The sequence below is a fragment of the Oratosquilla oratoria genome, chromosome 36, assembly GCF_046742065.1.
Source record: "Oratosquilla oratoria isolate Oo_2021 chromosome 36, ASM4674206v1, whole genome shotgun sequence".
Lineage (NCBI taxonomy): Eukaryota > Metazoa > Arthropoda > Malacostraca > Stomatopoda > Squillidae > Oratosquilla > Oratosquilla oratoria.
In genome coordinates this window covers 30,241,878-30,256,877 of record NC_134812.1, presented here as the reverse complement: position 1 = coordinate 30,256,877, position 15,000 = coordinate 30,241,878, and the positions used below count along the sequence as shown (strand labels likewise).

Here is a 15,000-nt window from a genome sequence, read left to right as displayed (position 1 = left end):
AAAAAAAATAAAAAAAAGCGAAAATCAGTACCTCCCCTGGGGTTCTTGAAGCACTTCTTCAAGAACACCTCACGGACAGGAACCTTCCTCAGGTCCTCGTGATTACTTACCGGCTCCTGAGGAGACCTTGAGGTCGGCGTCGAGGGTCGATTCGGTGACGACGAGGATGGTGCAAAGGCAAGGGTCCAGCGAAGACGCGGACACTTCACCCTTGTAGTAACATATCACTTCCCCGCGGGGGGCGACTTCGCTACAGCTCACTGAAAAAGGGATTAGGATGTTAAAGGGAGAGTTACCGAAAAAGGGATTAGGATGAAAAGGGAGAGGTACAGTCAAGAGCAAAAGTTACTGAAATAGGGAGAGGTACTGAAGCAAGGATTAGGATGTTAAAGGGAGAGTTACCGAAAAAGGGATTAGGATGAAAAGGGAGAGGTACAGTCAAGAGCAAAAGTTACTGAAATAGGGAGAGGTACTGAAGCAAGGATTAGGATGTAAAGGGAGAGTTACTGAAAAATGGATTAGGATGTAAAGGGAGAGGTACAGTCGAGAGCAAAAGTTACTGAAATAGGGAGAGGTACTGAAATAGGGATTAGAGTGTAAAGGAAGAGGTACTGAAAAAGGGATTACGATATAAAGGGAGAGGTACAGTCGAGAGCAAAAGTTACTGAAATAGGGAGAGGTACTGAAGCAAGGATTAGGATGTTAAAGGGAGAGTTACCGAAAAATGGATAAGGATGTAAAGGGAGAGGTACAGTCATGAGCAAAAGTTACTGAAATAGGGAGAGGTACTGAAAAAGGGATTAGGATGTTAAAAGGGAGAGTTACCGAAAAAGGATTAGGATGTAAAGGGAGAGGTACAGTCAAGAGCAAAAGTTACTGAAATAGGGAGAGGTTCTGAAAAAGGGATTAGGATGTTAAAGGGAGAGTTACCGAAAAATGGATAAGGATGTAAAGGGAGAGGTACAGTCGAGAGCAAAAGTTACTGAAATAGGGAGAGGTACTGAAAAAGGGATTAGGATGTTAAAGGGAGAGTTACCGAAAAAGGGATTAGGATGAAAAGGGAGAGGTACAGTCAAAAGCAAAAGTTACTGAAATAGGGAGAGGTACTGAAGCAAGGATTAGGATGTAAAGGGAGAGTTACTGAAAAATGGATTAGGATGTAAAGGGAGAGGTACAGTCGAGAGCAAAAGTTACTGAAATAGGGAGAGGTACTGAAATAGGGATTAGAGTGTAAAGGAAGAGGTACTGAAAAAGGGATTAGGATATAAAGGGAGAGGTTCTGAAACAGGGATTAGGATGTAAAGGGAGAGGTACTGAAAAAGGGATTAGGATGTAAAGGGAGAGGTTCTGAAACAGGGATTAGGGTATAAAGGGAGAGGTACTGAAAAAGGGATTAGGATGTAAAGGGAGAGGTACAGTCAAGAGCAAAAGTTTTTATCCACACTACAATTCTCACAATATCAATAATATTTGGTTGATGTTGAGTATGTGGTATATTATCCTATATGGTACTTAGTTTACAGTTAGGTAATTTTCTAGAATAAAGACAAAGAAGTTGTCAGACAAAATATTGTGTGTGTGTGTGTGTGTGTGTGTGTGTGTGTGTGTGTGTGTGTGTGTGTGTGTGTGTTTATATTACACCACTAGTGTCACAAAAACAAAACAAAATAAAATAAGATAAAATAAAACAAAATAAAATAAAACAAAATAAAGTAAAGATATCATTCAACAAGGTTTCATAATCATTTCTCAATAACCGGAATTTACCAAAGAATAATACCACCCCCTCCCCCTCCCCCTGATCCCCTCCAGAGGAGAGACGTCACATGCAAACACACTTGACAAAACGAAGAATGTGGGCCTCGATCTACTTAGGTAGAAATGACGTGTGTGTGTGTGTGTGTGTGTGTGTGTGTATTCACTTGGTCTTTGGATCACGTGTTGGACTCGTGATCGACAGCTATTTCCCTCCTGGAAGAGAGCTCAGAGCTCGTAGGTCCGATCTATGGGTAATGCTATGACCTTGCGATACTGATATTATTTCAGCCCCGGGCGAGAGTCGAACCCGGAACTCCGTAGTGGCAGGCCAGAGATCTAACCACAGCGCTGTGTGTGTGTGTGTATGTGTTTACCTAATTATGATTTACATGAAAGTAGCAACATTCGTATGTGTGTGTGTGTTTGTGTGTGTGTGTGTGTATGTGTGTGTGTGGGTGAACGCACATGTATGTGTTTATATGTGAGTGTTTACATGCGTATACACATGTGTATGTAATCATGAACACATACATATTTATAAAGGTTTGTACAAAGACAGACGTACACACAGACGTACAGACAGAGATAGACAGAGACAGATAGACAGACAGACAGGTAGACAGACATACAGACTGGTAGACAGATAGAAATATCCAGACAGACAGGCAGACAGACAGTGTGTTGAGGATAGAGATTGATTTCCTGGAATCGATCTAATATGGCCAATGACCTCTGGGATTGAAATGTTGAAGGTGAGGGCCACGAGGGGGCTGGTGGTGGCTGAGGGGCGGCGGGGGGCTGAACGGGGCTGAACGGGGCTGACGTGGCGGCTGTGCACATAATCATGTCTAAGAGTGTTCAGTATGAGATGCCTTAGGGGGAGGGAGGAGGAGGGTAAGGATAAGGGGGAGATATGAGGATATGGGGAGAGAGGAGGGGGAAAAGGAGGGGGAAAGGAGGGGGAGGAGGGTAGGGATAAGGGGGAGATATGAGGATATGGGGAGAGAGGAGGGGGGAAAAGGAGGGGGAAGGAGGGGGAGGAGGGTAGGGATAAGGGGGAGATATGAGGATATGGGGAGAGAGGAGGGGGAAAGGAGGGGGAGGAGGAAGGATAGTGATAAAGAGAAAAAGGAGGGGGAAAGGGGATGGGAGAGGAGGAAGGGAGGAGGAAGAGGAAAGGGAAAAGGAGGGAGGAAGGGGAGGTTTGGGAGGGGGAGGGTCGTGGGAGAGGGTGGAGGGGGAAGAGAGAGGGGGTGGGAGGTGAGGAGGGAGGAGTGGGAGGGAGGAAGGGGAGAAGGAGGAGTGGGAGGGGGATAGGGGAGAGGGGAGCAGGGGATTTTGACTCTCAACTGAATAAAATCGCCTGAAGCTAGCAAGAACGGTAATTACTATGTCTGCACAGCAATTTATCAAAATTAATTATAGTTATTCAATTAAACATAATGTATTACCAGTAAGATCAAATTAACATTACAAGATGATGCATATCGTGTTGAACGCGATATCATGTAAGTGGGGAATTACTTTAACATTTTATGATTATTAACGTATTGTGTTATATGTCTATTAACACCTCCCATCCCGTCTTCGTTCCTTATGTATTTCATTCTCGTCATATGATCTTATTCGATCAAAAATCGAAATTGAATAAAAGCTGACACATCACTCTCTCCCCCCCCTCTCTCTCTCTCTTTCTCTCTCTCTCCCTTCAGTCTCACTTCATTTCTTCGCTGAGTAGGGTATCCCTTTACTACCTTCACTTCACTTAATTGGCAGTCCCTTTACCACCTTCCCTTCACTTAATTGGCAGTCCCTTTACCACCTTCACTTCACTTCACTTAATTGGCACTCCCTTTAACACCTTCCCTTCTCTTCACTTAATTGGCAGTCCCTTTACCACCTTCACTTCACTTAATTGGCAGTCCCTTTACCCCTTACCTTCACTTCACTTTTTTGAGTAAGCTACCCCTTTAATCTTCCATCCCTTTACTAACCAGTCCATTCATACCTTTCCTTCCCTTCCTTTCGCTTCCCTTCCCTTCCCTTCCTTTCCCTTCCCTTTCCTTCTCTATGTAGGCTACCCTTCTTCCACCCTTCCTTCCCTTCCCTTCCCTTTCCTTCTCTATGTAGGCTACCCTTCTTCCACCCTTCCTCCCTTTCCTTCCCTTCCCTATGTAGGTTACCCTTTTCCAACTCTGCCTTCCCTTCCCTTCCCTTCCCTTCCCTTCCCTCATGGCGGGCAACCCCTTCATCTTCCTCCTAATCATGAGTAAACGACTCCACTCCCACTCTCCCACTCCCTCTTAATACCTCTCATCCCTCCATTCTGCTGCCCTCATTAAATAAATCCTTCTGCGACTCCGCCCTTGCGGTGGGATATTGTCCGCGTGGATAGAAACGCTGGATATCGCTGACAAAATACCCTCCAGCTCCTTCATCCCAGTAGGGAACCCCCCCCCCACCTTTCGACAAGTAGGGCAACCCTCCATTCCCTACAATTAACCTTCCCGAATGAGATAATTGAAATTTGGAGGCTTTTAGAGGCACCAAGAAGCTTCCTTCCGAGCGACCGAAGCCTCTGGAAGCTTCAAAGCTTCTTTCGAAGAGTTTCGAACCGTTTCGTAAGCGAACCGCGTCGGGTTTGGCTTCGTTTTGTGTTATTTATCAAATGTGTTTGTTTTCTTCACTGAAACACTTGTTTTGGTCCTGTGTGCCACGGTGCGGTTCGATGCGGAAGGCGATGTCCGAAGCGTTTTGGAAACGGACGAAGACTTTCTGGGTAATGAGCTTGATGAAGGCATTAACTCTTCAATACGGATACCCAGGGTCACCCGTCCATAGTCATCTCTTATTAACAGGAATGAATATACATTAAATATGCGTCACTGTATTGAAGGGGTTCGTGGAGACTCCTATCAACCCCATAGGTACGCAGGCGACCCCTTTGGACTGAATAAAATCGCTTGACGGCAAAGAGATTGAAACGTAGGATGGGCGTCACCGTGTTGAATAGCGTAACGGTATTTGCTACGTTTTCGATTCTGCTCTTAATGTTTTCATCATACAATATATGAAATGTTTTATTATGTGTCAATTTTATTCTATTCGTTGTTTTCCTTAGGTTTAAATGTATTTTTGTCGAATAGAGAAATATATGAAATACTAGCAATTGATTTTGTATTTGGGTTTTGTGGCCGATTGGTAAAAGACTTTTGACACTAACTGTATCCACGTCCGCTTGAATGAAGTTTTGAAACCCTACGGAGATAAAAAAAAAAAAAAAAAAAAAAAAAAATAAAAAAAAAAAATAAAAAAAAAAAAAACCGCACTAGTTATGATGTTTGTGATTACATGTTAACCTCTCTCTCTTTCTATCTCTTTCTTCCTCTCTTTCTCTCTTTTGGTCTCTACTACTTATTTTCTCTTTCATCGTCTTCTGTCTGTCTCCTTTTGTGTTTGTCATTTTCTCTTTTCTTGGTTTCTTCTGAACGAGCAATATTCTTTGCAACACTCGAATTCACGTCTCCTTGTTTGTCTTCCCATTTTTTCATATTCTTTCGTACACTTTCGTGTTCATACGTTTGTTATTGACTGTACAGTTGGCGACACTTAGAACTGTCGTAGTCGATGTGTTTGTTTACATCGTGGTATCAAGGTACCTTGTTGTTGTTGTTATTATTATTATTATTGTTGTTGTAGTTGCTGTTGTCGTAATTGTTATTGTTGTTGCTGTTGTTGTTGTAATTGTTGTTGCTGTAATCATTATTGAAGTAGTAGTAGTAGTAGTAGTAGTAGTAGTAGTAGTAGTAGTAGTAGTCGCAATAGTAGTAGTAGTAGTAGTAGTAGTAGTAGTAGTAGTAGTAGTAGTAGTAGTAGTAGTAGTAGTAGTAGTAGTAGTAGTAGTAGTAGTAGTAGTAGTAGTAGTAGTAGTAGTAGTAGTAGTAGTAGTAGTAGTAGTAGTAGTAGTAGTAGTAGTTGTTGTGGTCGTTGTTGTTGTTGTTGTTGTTGTTGTTGTTGTTGTTGTTGTTGTTGTTGTTGTTGTTGTTGTTGTTGTTGTTGTTGTTGTTGTTGCCTCAACGTGGGATCGTCACATTTCACAAATATAATTTTGACAATTTCTCTGAAAGGAGGAGGAGGAGGAGGAGGAGGAGGAGGAGAAATAAGATTACGACTACGGAGAGGGGTGGGAAGAGGAGGAGGAAGAGAAAAAGAAGACGAAGAAGAAGAAGAAGGAGGAGGAGGAGAAGGAGGAGAAGGAAAGAAGCAGGAGGAGAAAGAGGAGTAGAGAAAGAGGAGGAGGAGAGAAGGAGGAGGAGGATATGGAGGGTTAGAAGACGAAATAAGATTACGAGTATGAGGGAGAAGAGTAGGAGGAATAGGTTGAAGAGAAGAAGAAGAAGAAGAAGAAGAAGAAGAAGAAGAAGAAGAAGAAGAAGAAGAAGAAGGAGGAGGAGGAGGAGGAGGAGGAGGAGGAGGAGAGGAGGAAGGAGGTTAGGTGGAGGAGGATTGGGAGTAGGAATAAGATTACGAGTAGGAGGGAGAGGAGTAGGTGGAAGAGGAGAAGGAGAAGACGAAGAAGAAGGGGGAGGAGGAGAAGGATGAGGAGGATGAGGATATGGAGGATTATAAGATTACGAGTGTGAGGGAAAGGAGTAGTAGGAAGAGGAAGAGGAAGAGAAGAAGAAGGAGGAGGAGGAGGAGGAGGAGGAGGAAGAGAAGAAGAAGAAGGAGGAGGAGGAGGAGGAGGAGGAGGGAGAGTAGGAGGAGGATAAGAGGGATTAGCAGTAGGAATAAGATTACAAGTAGGAGGGAGAGGAGTGGGAGGAGGAAGAGGAAAAGAAGATTAAGGAGGAGAAAGAGGAGGAGGACGAGGAGGAGGAGGAGGAGGAGGAGGAGAAAGACGAAGAGTAAAAGTGGTACGATATGGATTGGGAGAAGAGGAGTGGGAGGAGGAGGAGGAGGAAGGGAGAGAGGAAGGACAAGGAAGAGAAGGGGAATGAGGAGGAGTAGGAAGGGGAGAAGGAGGATTCGTAAGATAAGAAGTATTAGGAACAGGCGTAGGAGAAGGACAAGAAATACGATTAAGAATAAGAAGTAAAGAAATAAGAGGAGGAAGGGGAGGAAGGAGAGGGAAAGAACGATGATAAAAATGAAAGAAAAAGATGAACGAGCAATTTTTTTTTTGTTTTTTCTTACAGACGTCCCTCTCATCCCTCTCCTTAGGGATCACGTCTCGTATCGCGCTGATCCTTTCCCTTGGGATCTGGGAGAATGTGATGAGCCTACCATTGAACATCCCTATGAACATCCTGTCCTGTATATTTGTTCTCTTTTCTGAAGTCGAGAAGGAGAATATACAGTAGAACAATAGATAATTTTGAAGAAACTTTCGTGTGTGTGTGTGTGTGTGTGTGTGTGTGTGTGTGTGTGTGTGTGTGTGTGTGTGTGTGTGTGTGTGTGTGTGTGTGTGTGTGTGTGTGTGAGAGAGAGAGAGAGATTCACCATGGTTTTGGATCACGTGTTGGACTCGTGATCGACATCTACTGCCCTCTCAGATGAGAGCTCAGAGCTCATGTATGACCGATGTATGGGTAATGCTGTGACCTCACACACACACACACACACACACACACCACACACATACACACACACACACATAACCACAACTCCCCGCCCACGAGAGTTCATGTATCGGCTTGCAGCACAGCGGTACTGAAATTATTTCAGCCCTGTGTGTGTGTGTGTGTGTGTGTGTGTGTGTGTGTGTGTGTGTGTGTGTGTGTGTGTGTGTGTGTGTGTGTGTGTGTGCATATGCATTAGCATACCCTCGCCAAGAACAAAGACCTGATAGACTTTGAGATCGCGGCCAACGTATTAAGGAGCCTGAGAACATCGACAGGTGTTGTGGAGGGAGTGGAGGTAGAGGTGGAAATGGAGGTGAAAGAAGAGGCAGAAGAAGAGGTGGAAGCTGAAGTGGAGTAGCGGTGGAGACGGATATGGAAGTAGAGGTAAAGGTGGAGGCAGAGGTGGAGTAGGAGATTTATGTGGAGGTGGAGTGGGATGTGGAGGTGAAGGTGGAGGCGGAGGCGAAGGTGGAAGTGGAGGCAGAGGTGGAGTAGGAGATTTATGTGGAGGTGGAGTGGGATGTGGAGGTGAAGGTGGAGGCGGGTGGAGACGGATGTGGAAGTAGGGGTAGAGGTGGAGTTGGAGATTTATGTGGAGGTGGAGGCGGGTGGAGGCTACCCCTTTGTATGGGGAACATGTGATGGATCGACACAAGAGGGGACACTGACAAAAGACGAACGGGCTACCGCTAATGCATGTTCTTAAAAAAAAAAAAAAAAAAAAAAAAAAAAAAACCTTCGCCTTATTAAAGTCTAATAAATACACCATCACAAAAAAAAATATTCTGGTTGAAGACAGACGATTTTATTCAGACACGTTAGGCAGAAAAAAATATATAGAGCATTGCGTGAGAAATGGATTAAAAGAAAATGAAGATGGATGATGTCGTCTCGTGGCCTTCTTCAAAGATGCTTCCGAGTCTAAAGAAGGTGCTGACATCACGTCGCCATGGCAACCACGAATGAGGTCCTCTTGTCACCACGAGGAAAGGGAGGGGGAGGAGGAGGGGGAAGGGAGGGAGGGGAGAGGGAAGGGGGTGGGGAGGGGAGGGGAGGGGAGGGGAGAGGGAAGGGGATGGGGAGGGGAGGGGAGGGGACGAATGGAGGGAGCTAGGAAGAGAAGGGGAGAGGAAGAGAGGAAGGAAAGGAGAGAGAAAGGGGGAAAAGAGAAGAGTAAGGAAAAGAGGAAGGAGAAGGAAGATGACAGGAAGGAAGGTGGGAGGAGAGAGGAAATTAGAGAGGGAGTAAGAAGGGAAAGAAAGGAAATGGGAAGAGAAGGAAAATGACAGGAAGGGAGGGAGGAGGGAGGGATTTAGAGAAAGGAGGGGAAGAGGGGATATAGGAAGAGAAGGAGGTAGACAGGAGGGGGAGGGTGGAGGGTAGGAGGGAGGGAGGGAGTCGGGGGAGGTGAAGGAGGAGAGGGAGGGAGGAAAGGAGGTAGGAGAGTAGGGAAGAAAGAAGGAAAATGGAAGGGAAAGAAGGGAGATAGGAAGGAAGGAGAAATAGGGAGGAAATTAGGGAGAGAAAGAAGGAGAGAAGGGAAGAGGGAAATTAGGAAGGGGAAGGAGGAAGGGTGGGAGAGAGAGGGAGGAAGGTAGGGAGAGGAGGAAAGGAGGGGAAACAGGAGGGAGGAAAGGGAGGGAGGGGAAAAAGGATGGTGTGGAGAGAGGTAGGAAGGTGTATCAGGGAGAGAGGGAGGGAGAGAGGGAAGAAGAGAGGGAGAGAGGGAGGGTGGGAGAGAGAGAAAAGAAGGAAGGGAGAGGAGGAAAGGAGGGGAAACAGGAGGAAGGGAAGGGAGGGAAGGGAGGGAGGGGAAAAGGACGGTATGGGGAGAGGTAGGAAGGTGTAGGAGGGAGAGAGGGAGGAAGAGAGGGAGATAGGGAGAGAGGGAGGGTGGGAGAGAGCAGGTAGGCGAGTTGATGGAATTGTTAAGGCTTGGCTGAGATGTTGGTGAGGATAATTTAGGAGTGAGGGAGGAGGGAGTGAGGAGGGAGGGAGGGAGGGAGGAGGGAATGAGGGAGGAAGTGGATGAAAAGGATGAGACAGGAAAAAGAGGAGGAAGGGAGAGGAAGAGAAGAGGATGGTGATAGATAATATGGGAAGAGGGAAAAGAAGAAAAAGAAAAATGAGAAGAGAAGGAAGGAGAGGAAGAGAGAATGATGGAAAAGGAAGAAGATAGAAGGAAGGGAGGGAAGGAAAGAGAGGAAATGGCAAGGGAAGAGGAGGAGGGTGAAGAACGAAGAAGAGAAGACAGAGAAGGAGAAGGAGAGTGGAAGAAAATAGAGAAGAAGAAGAAGAGGAGTAAAGGAAGGAAGGAGTGGATGAGAGAGGAGCTGGGGAGGAAGAGGAGGCAAATAAGAAGAATCACATAAGGAAGATGTGGGAGAAGAGAAAGAGGAAGAGGAGGAGGAAGAGGTAAACGAGGAGGAGAAGGAGGAAATGTAGTGACGGGAAAAGGAGGAGGGAACAGGGAGTGGGGGAGGAAGAGGAGGAGGAAAAGGAAGAGGAGGGGGAGTAGGTGGAGGAAGAGGAGGAGGGGGACTAAGAGGAGGAAGAGCAGGAGCAGGAGCAAGAGGAGGAGAAGGAGGAGGAGGAGGAAGAAGAGAAAGAGGAGAAGGAGAGAAAAGAGGGAGTGAGGAAGAGGAGGAGGGGGACTAAGAGGAGGAGGAGCAAGAGCAGGAGCAGGAGCAGGAGAAGGAGGAGGAGGAGGAGGAAGAAGAGGAAGAGGAGAAGGAGAGGAAAAGAGGGAGTGAGGAAGAAAGGTAAAAGAGAAGGCAAGATGAGGCAAGGAAAGGTTCTGTGAAGGGAAAGGGGTGGGAAGAAGAAGGGAAATTGAAGGAAAAAGAAGGAGAAGGGGAATGAAGGACTGGAAGGAGACGGAAGAGGAAGTGGAAAGTGGGAGAGAGGGGAGGAGGGCAGGAGAGGGGAAGAGGAGGAGAGGGAAGGGATTGAAATGGAAGGGAAGGGGAGAGTAGAGAAGGTAAAGGATGGGAAGGGAAGAGAAGGGAAGAAGAGGGAAATTAAAGAAGGGAAAGGGCGGGAAAGGAGGGAAAGGGAAGGAATGGTTTAGGAAAGGGAAGGAATAGGGAAAAAGAGGGAAAGTAATTGAAGTGCAGTGAAGCGAGATAATGAGAGACAAAGAGAGAAAGGGGAAAGGAGATAAGAAAAGAGAGAAGTTAGAGAGAAGAGATGCAAGAAGAAGAGGAACAATGAGGGAGTGAGGGGAGAGAAAAGGAGAGAAAGGGGAAAGGAGATAAGAAAAGAGAGAATTTAGAGAGAAGAGGAACAATGAGGGGGGAGGAGGAGGAAGGATGGAGGGGTACCTGGAGAGATGGGGGAGGGGAGGAGGGAGGGAAAGAGGTGGAGGAACAGATGTGGAGTGGAAGTGGAGGGGTGGAGGTAGAGGAGTGGAAATGGAGGGGTGGAAGTGGAGGAGCAGATGTGGAGTGGAAGTGGAGGGGTGGAAGTGGAGGGAAAGAGGTGGAGGAACAGATGTGGAGTGGAAGTGGAGGGGTGGAAGTGGAGGGGTGGAAGTGGAGGGTTGGAAGTGGAGGGTTGGAAGTGGAGGGGTGGAAGTGGAGGGGTGGAAGTGGAGGGGTGGAAGTGGAGGGGTGGAAGTGGAGGGGTGGAAGTGGAGGGGTGGAAGTGGAGGGGTGGAAGTGGAGGGGTGGAAGTGGAGGGGTGAAAGTGGAGGGGTGGAAGTGGAGGGGTGGAAGTGGAGGAGTGGAAGTGGAGGGTTGGAAGTGGAGGGGTGGAGGTAGAGGAATGGAGGTAGATATGGAGTTATGGATGGATTCAGAGAGCACACAAAAACTTCAGCAGTGACTAGTAGGTGAATAGTATTAATGACTAGTAGATCATACAATATATTCACGAATTATCTTTACTTGATATGAAGATGAATTAATTTGTTATTTCTCAATTGAGGACAGTTGGAATTGAAAGCGATCGAAGGAAGGAAACAAATAGTGAATAGTATTTGAATAGTTGAAATAGTGAGAGAGATTTTCATGTTACAAAATGAGTATAAGAAGTCAACTGAGTAAAGAATAAGAGTGAGTAAAGTAGAAACAAAATAACTTGAGAATAGTAGATGAATAGTATAACTGAATAGTTAGAGAATAGTTTAAGATACTTTGCCTAATAACTAAACTATAAGAAAACACATTATAGATACTGAAACCGAGAATAGTAGAAATAGAACAAAATAAAAATAAAATTTAGAAGCATTTTGTGGATAGTACGTAGATAGTGGAAATGAGTTTTGCTAGAATATTGTACTGCATAAAGTAAAATAGAGATTGAAAGCGAGTAGAGTTGAGGTTGAAAGCTTAGGAGGGTCCACGATAGAGAGTAGATCAAAGGTGAAGGTGGAGGGAGGGATGGAGGGAGTGGGAGGGAGGAGAGGGGTGGGATGAGGGAGGAAGGGAGGGAGGGGGAGGGAGGAGAGAGGTGGGAGGGAGGGAGGAAGGGAGGGAGGGAGAGAGGGAGTGATGGCTGATGAAGAAGACATTTACAAAGATACGGAAATATTCTAATTATAGTAAGAACATACGAACATAAGAATGAAGGAGACTGCAGGAGACCATAAGGCCTACACTAGGCAGTATACTTTGATGAGGGAGTAGTGAGGTGAGAAAAGGGGAGGGGAAGAGAGGAGGGGGGAAAGGGAGAGGGGGAGATAAGGAGGAAGGGAGAGAAGAAGAGAGGGAGAAAAGTAGAGGAAGAAGAAGAGGAAAAAGAAGAGGAAGAAGAAGAAGAAGAAGAAGAAGAAGAAGAAGAAGAAGAAGAAGAAGAAGAAGAAGAAGATGAAGAAGAAGAAGAAGAAGAAAAGGAAGAAGAACAAGAGGTGGAGGATGAGCGAGAGAAAGGGAGAGAAAGAGAGAGAGAGAGAGAGAGAGAGAGAGAGAGAGAGAGAGAGAGAGAGACAGAGGGAGAAATAAGAAGAGATAGGGTGAGAAAGGGAGAGAGATGTAGATAGGAATAAAAGGAAAAAGAGAGAGACGGGAGATGGGGGAGAGGGAGAGAGAGAGAGAGAGAGAGAGAGAGAGAGAGAGAGAGAGAGAGAGAGAGAGAGAGAGAGAGAGAGAGAGAGAGAGAGAGAGAGATAGAGAGAGAGAGAGAGAGAGGTGGAGATAAAGAGAGAAATATAAAAAAGAGGAAGAGAAGAAAAAAGGAAGATAGGTAAAGAGAGCGCCACGTAGAGATAGAGGTAGAGAGAAAGAGAGGAGGAAAGAGAGGTTGAAGAAGAGGAGAAAGAGAGAAAGAGGAAGAGGAAGAGAATTAGAGAGGAAGGAAGGGAAGCAAGAAGGGAGTGAGGGAGAAAAATGTTGGAGGGAGTCTAGTTGTTGCAGAGGGTGAAGAGATTGATGGTGATCAGGGCAGCTGAGATTGATGAAAGATGGAAAGGTTGAGGGGAGGGGGAGGCGGGAGAATGGGTTGAGGGAAACAGCAGGCGGATAGAGATTGAAGACGTACAGTCATATGCCGTAGAGTTGAAATTGAATATTCCGGGTGGAAATTGACGTAGTCTTCAGACGTGATGGCCCAGTGCAGGATCGCGAACTATCCAGACGATACAGCCCGTGTACCTTTGCGTAACAGTCTCTCACTTCATACATATAACAATTAGTCAATATATGGTAATGATGATAAAAGAAAGAGAAAAAAGAAGAAAAAATCGAAAATGAAAAAATTCCGATTTTTTTTCTTTTCTTTAAGAAATTTTGATTTTGAGTTCGCCCATGTACCTTTCCACGATGGTTCCATCTGGCTTCTAGTCTTATGGACAATCTCACACTTCTTACATTGAACAGTTAGTCAATACATGGCACTGATAAAAATAAAAGAGGGAAAAAACGAAGAAATAAAAAAATGAAAATAAAATAATTTCGATTTTTTTTTTCCTTTAAGAAATTTCGATTTTGGGTAACCGCGAAGGAGCTGGATAACTATTTTCTTTTTACCTCCATTTTATTTCTTTATTTATTTTCTGTCTTCGTCTTTCTTTCTTCCATAAGGTCATAATCCTCGGAAGCCCTCTTGGGGTATACAGAATCCACTTTCTTTGTTGAGCAATCACGTCTGGGACAAAGGGAGTTCAATCCTCCCAAATAGGCTTAGAATCTTTACAGGGAGATTGGATCCCTTCTAGATCTTCAGAACCGCGGAATAAATGACGTAACTTCTCTTGTTCTTGTTGCCTCGCCAGACGATTTTATTCAAAATAATGTTCAGACGGTCTAATGTAGAGATAGGCTGTGGCGTACTTTATGAAATCTATTCTAGCTAATGTTAGATGATTTTAATCACATGAGGGGCAGGCAGGGACTAGAATGGTGTCTTGAGTGAGCTATAGTGCCACTTATTATAGTGCGAGTGGACTATAGTGCCACTGGGCTATAGTTGATGATGTAGTACTATAGTAAGACTTCCGTAACGTTATCTTATATTCGAAAATTACGTGTGAAGTTCTAGAGTGTAAATTATACTATAGTGCAACTAAACAGTGTTATTGGACTAAAGTATGATACATAATGCTATAGTTCCACTATCATAGCGTAGTCTTATACTCACATCTTACAATTAAAATCTAGAGTGACAATTATAGTATTACTGAACAATAGTAGTAGATATAGTGCTATAGTAACGCAGACTATAGTGTCGATGAACTATAATGTCATAGCGGTGCCCTGGGCATGTCTTGATATTCATATTTTGAATGTGTATTTCTTGAGTACCACCGGACTATAGTGGCAATGAACTATAATGCTATAGTGATGCCCTGTGGTTTAATTCCAACCAGAATAAAACATGTATTTCCAGCAGGGCACCACTATAATAATATAGCTTGCCGGGACTATAGTCTGTTTGCACTCAAGTACCACACAAGATTACAGTGCCATATTACTCACTATAGTCCATCAAAACTATAGTCTTATAGCCCACTGACACTACTAGGATTGGCAATATAGTCCAATGTCACTATAACATGGAATTACAGTCTAATGAAACTATATTCTATATGCATTATAGCTTATCGTTTCTATGCAGAATGTGATACTATTCCAACACTGCAGCGCTATGACACTATAATCCAGTGACACTATAGTATAGTGGCACTAACATATTGGCACTATAGATATTAATTTTAGACAAGATTATTGTTCACATGGTATTGCTGTAATACTATAGTACTACAGAACTATAGTCCGGTGCCATATAGTCCATTGGCACTATAATTCGTTTTCACAATGCTGTACTACACACGTAAAATGTTGGTATTAGACTATGCATGGCCGCATGACATAACTCTAACACTATAGTACAATAGCTCTATAGTCCGCTGGTACTATATGACATTCTACAGCTCTAACTTATTTTAAAGGACGAGGAAGAAGAAGGAGGAGGAGGGGAAGAGGAGAAGGAAGAGGAGGAGGAGAAGAAGAAGGAAGATTAAGGAAGAAGAAGAAGAAGAAGAAGAAGAAGAAGAAGAAGAAGAAGAAGAAGAAGCTCTAACTTACTTTAAAGGACGAGGAAGAAGAAGGAGGAGGAGGGGAAGAGGAGAAGGAAGAGGAGGAGAAGAAGAAGAAGAAGGAAGATTAAGGAAGAAGAAGAA

At 44.6% G+C, this 15,000-nt stretch overlaps 1 protein-coding gene across 1 annotated transcript in view; it reads right to left on the bottom strand.

Annotated features, from left to right (window-relative positions):
- LOC143018922 (uncharacterized) overlaps nt 1-15,000 on the bottom strand; it is a 24,833-nt gene that overhangs the window by 2,226 nt on the left and 7,607 nt on the right. Inside the window, exon 3 of the mRNA XM_076174508.1 lies at nt 111-260. Within this exon, the coding sequence (XP_076030623.1) occupies nt 111-260 (150 nt within the window). The remainder of the gene's footprint in view (nt 1-110; nt 261-15,000) is intronic.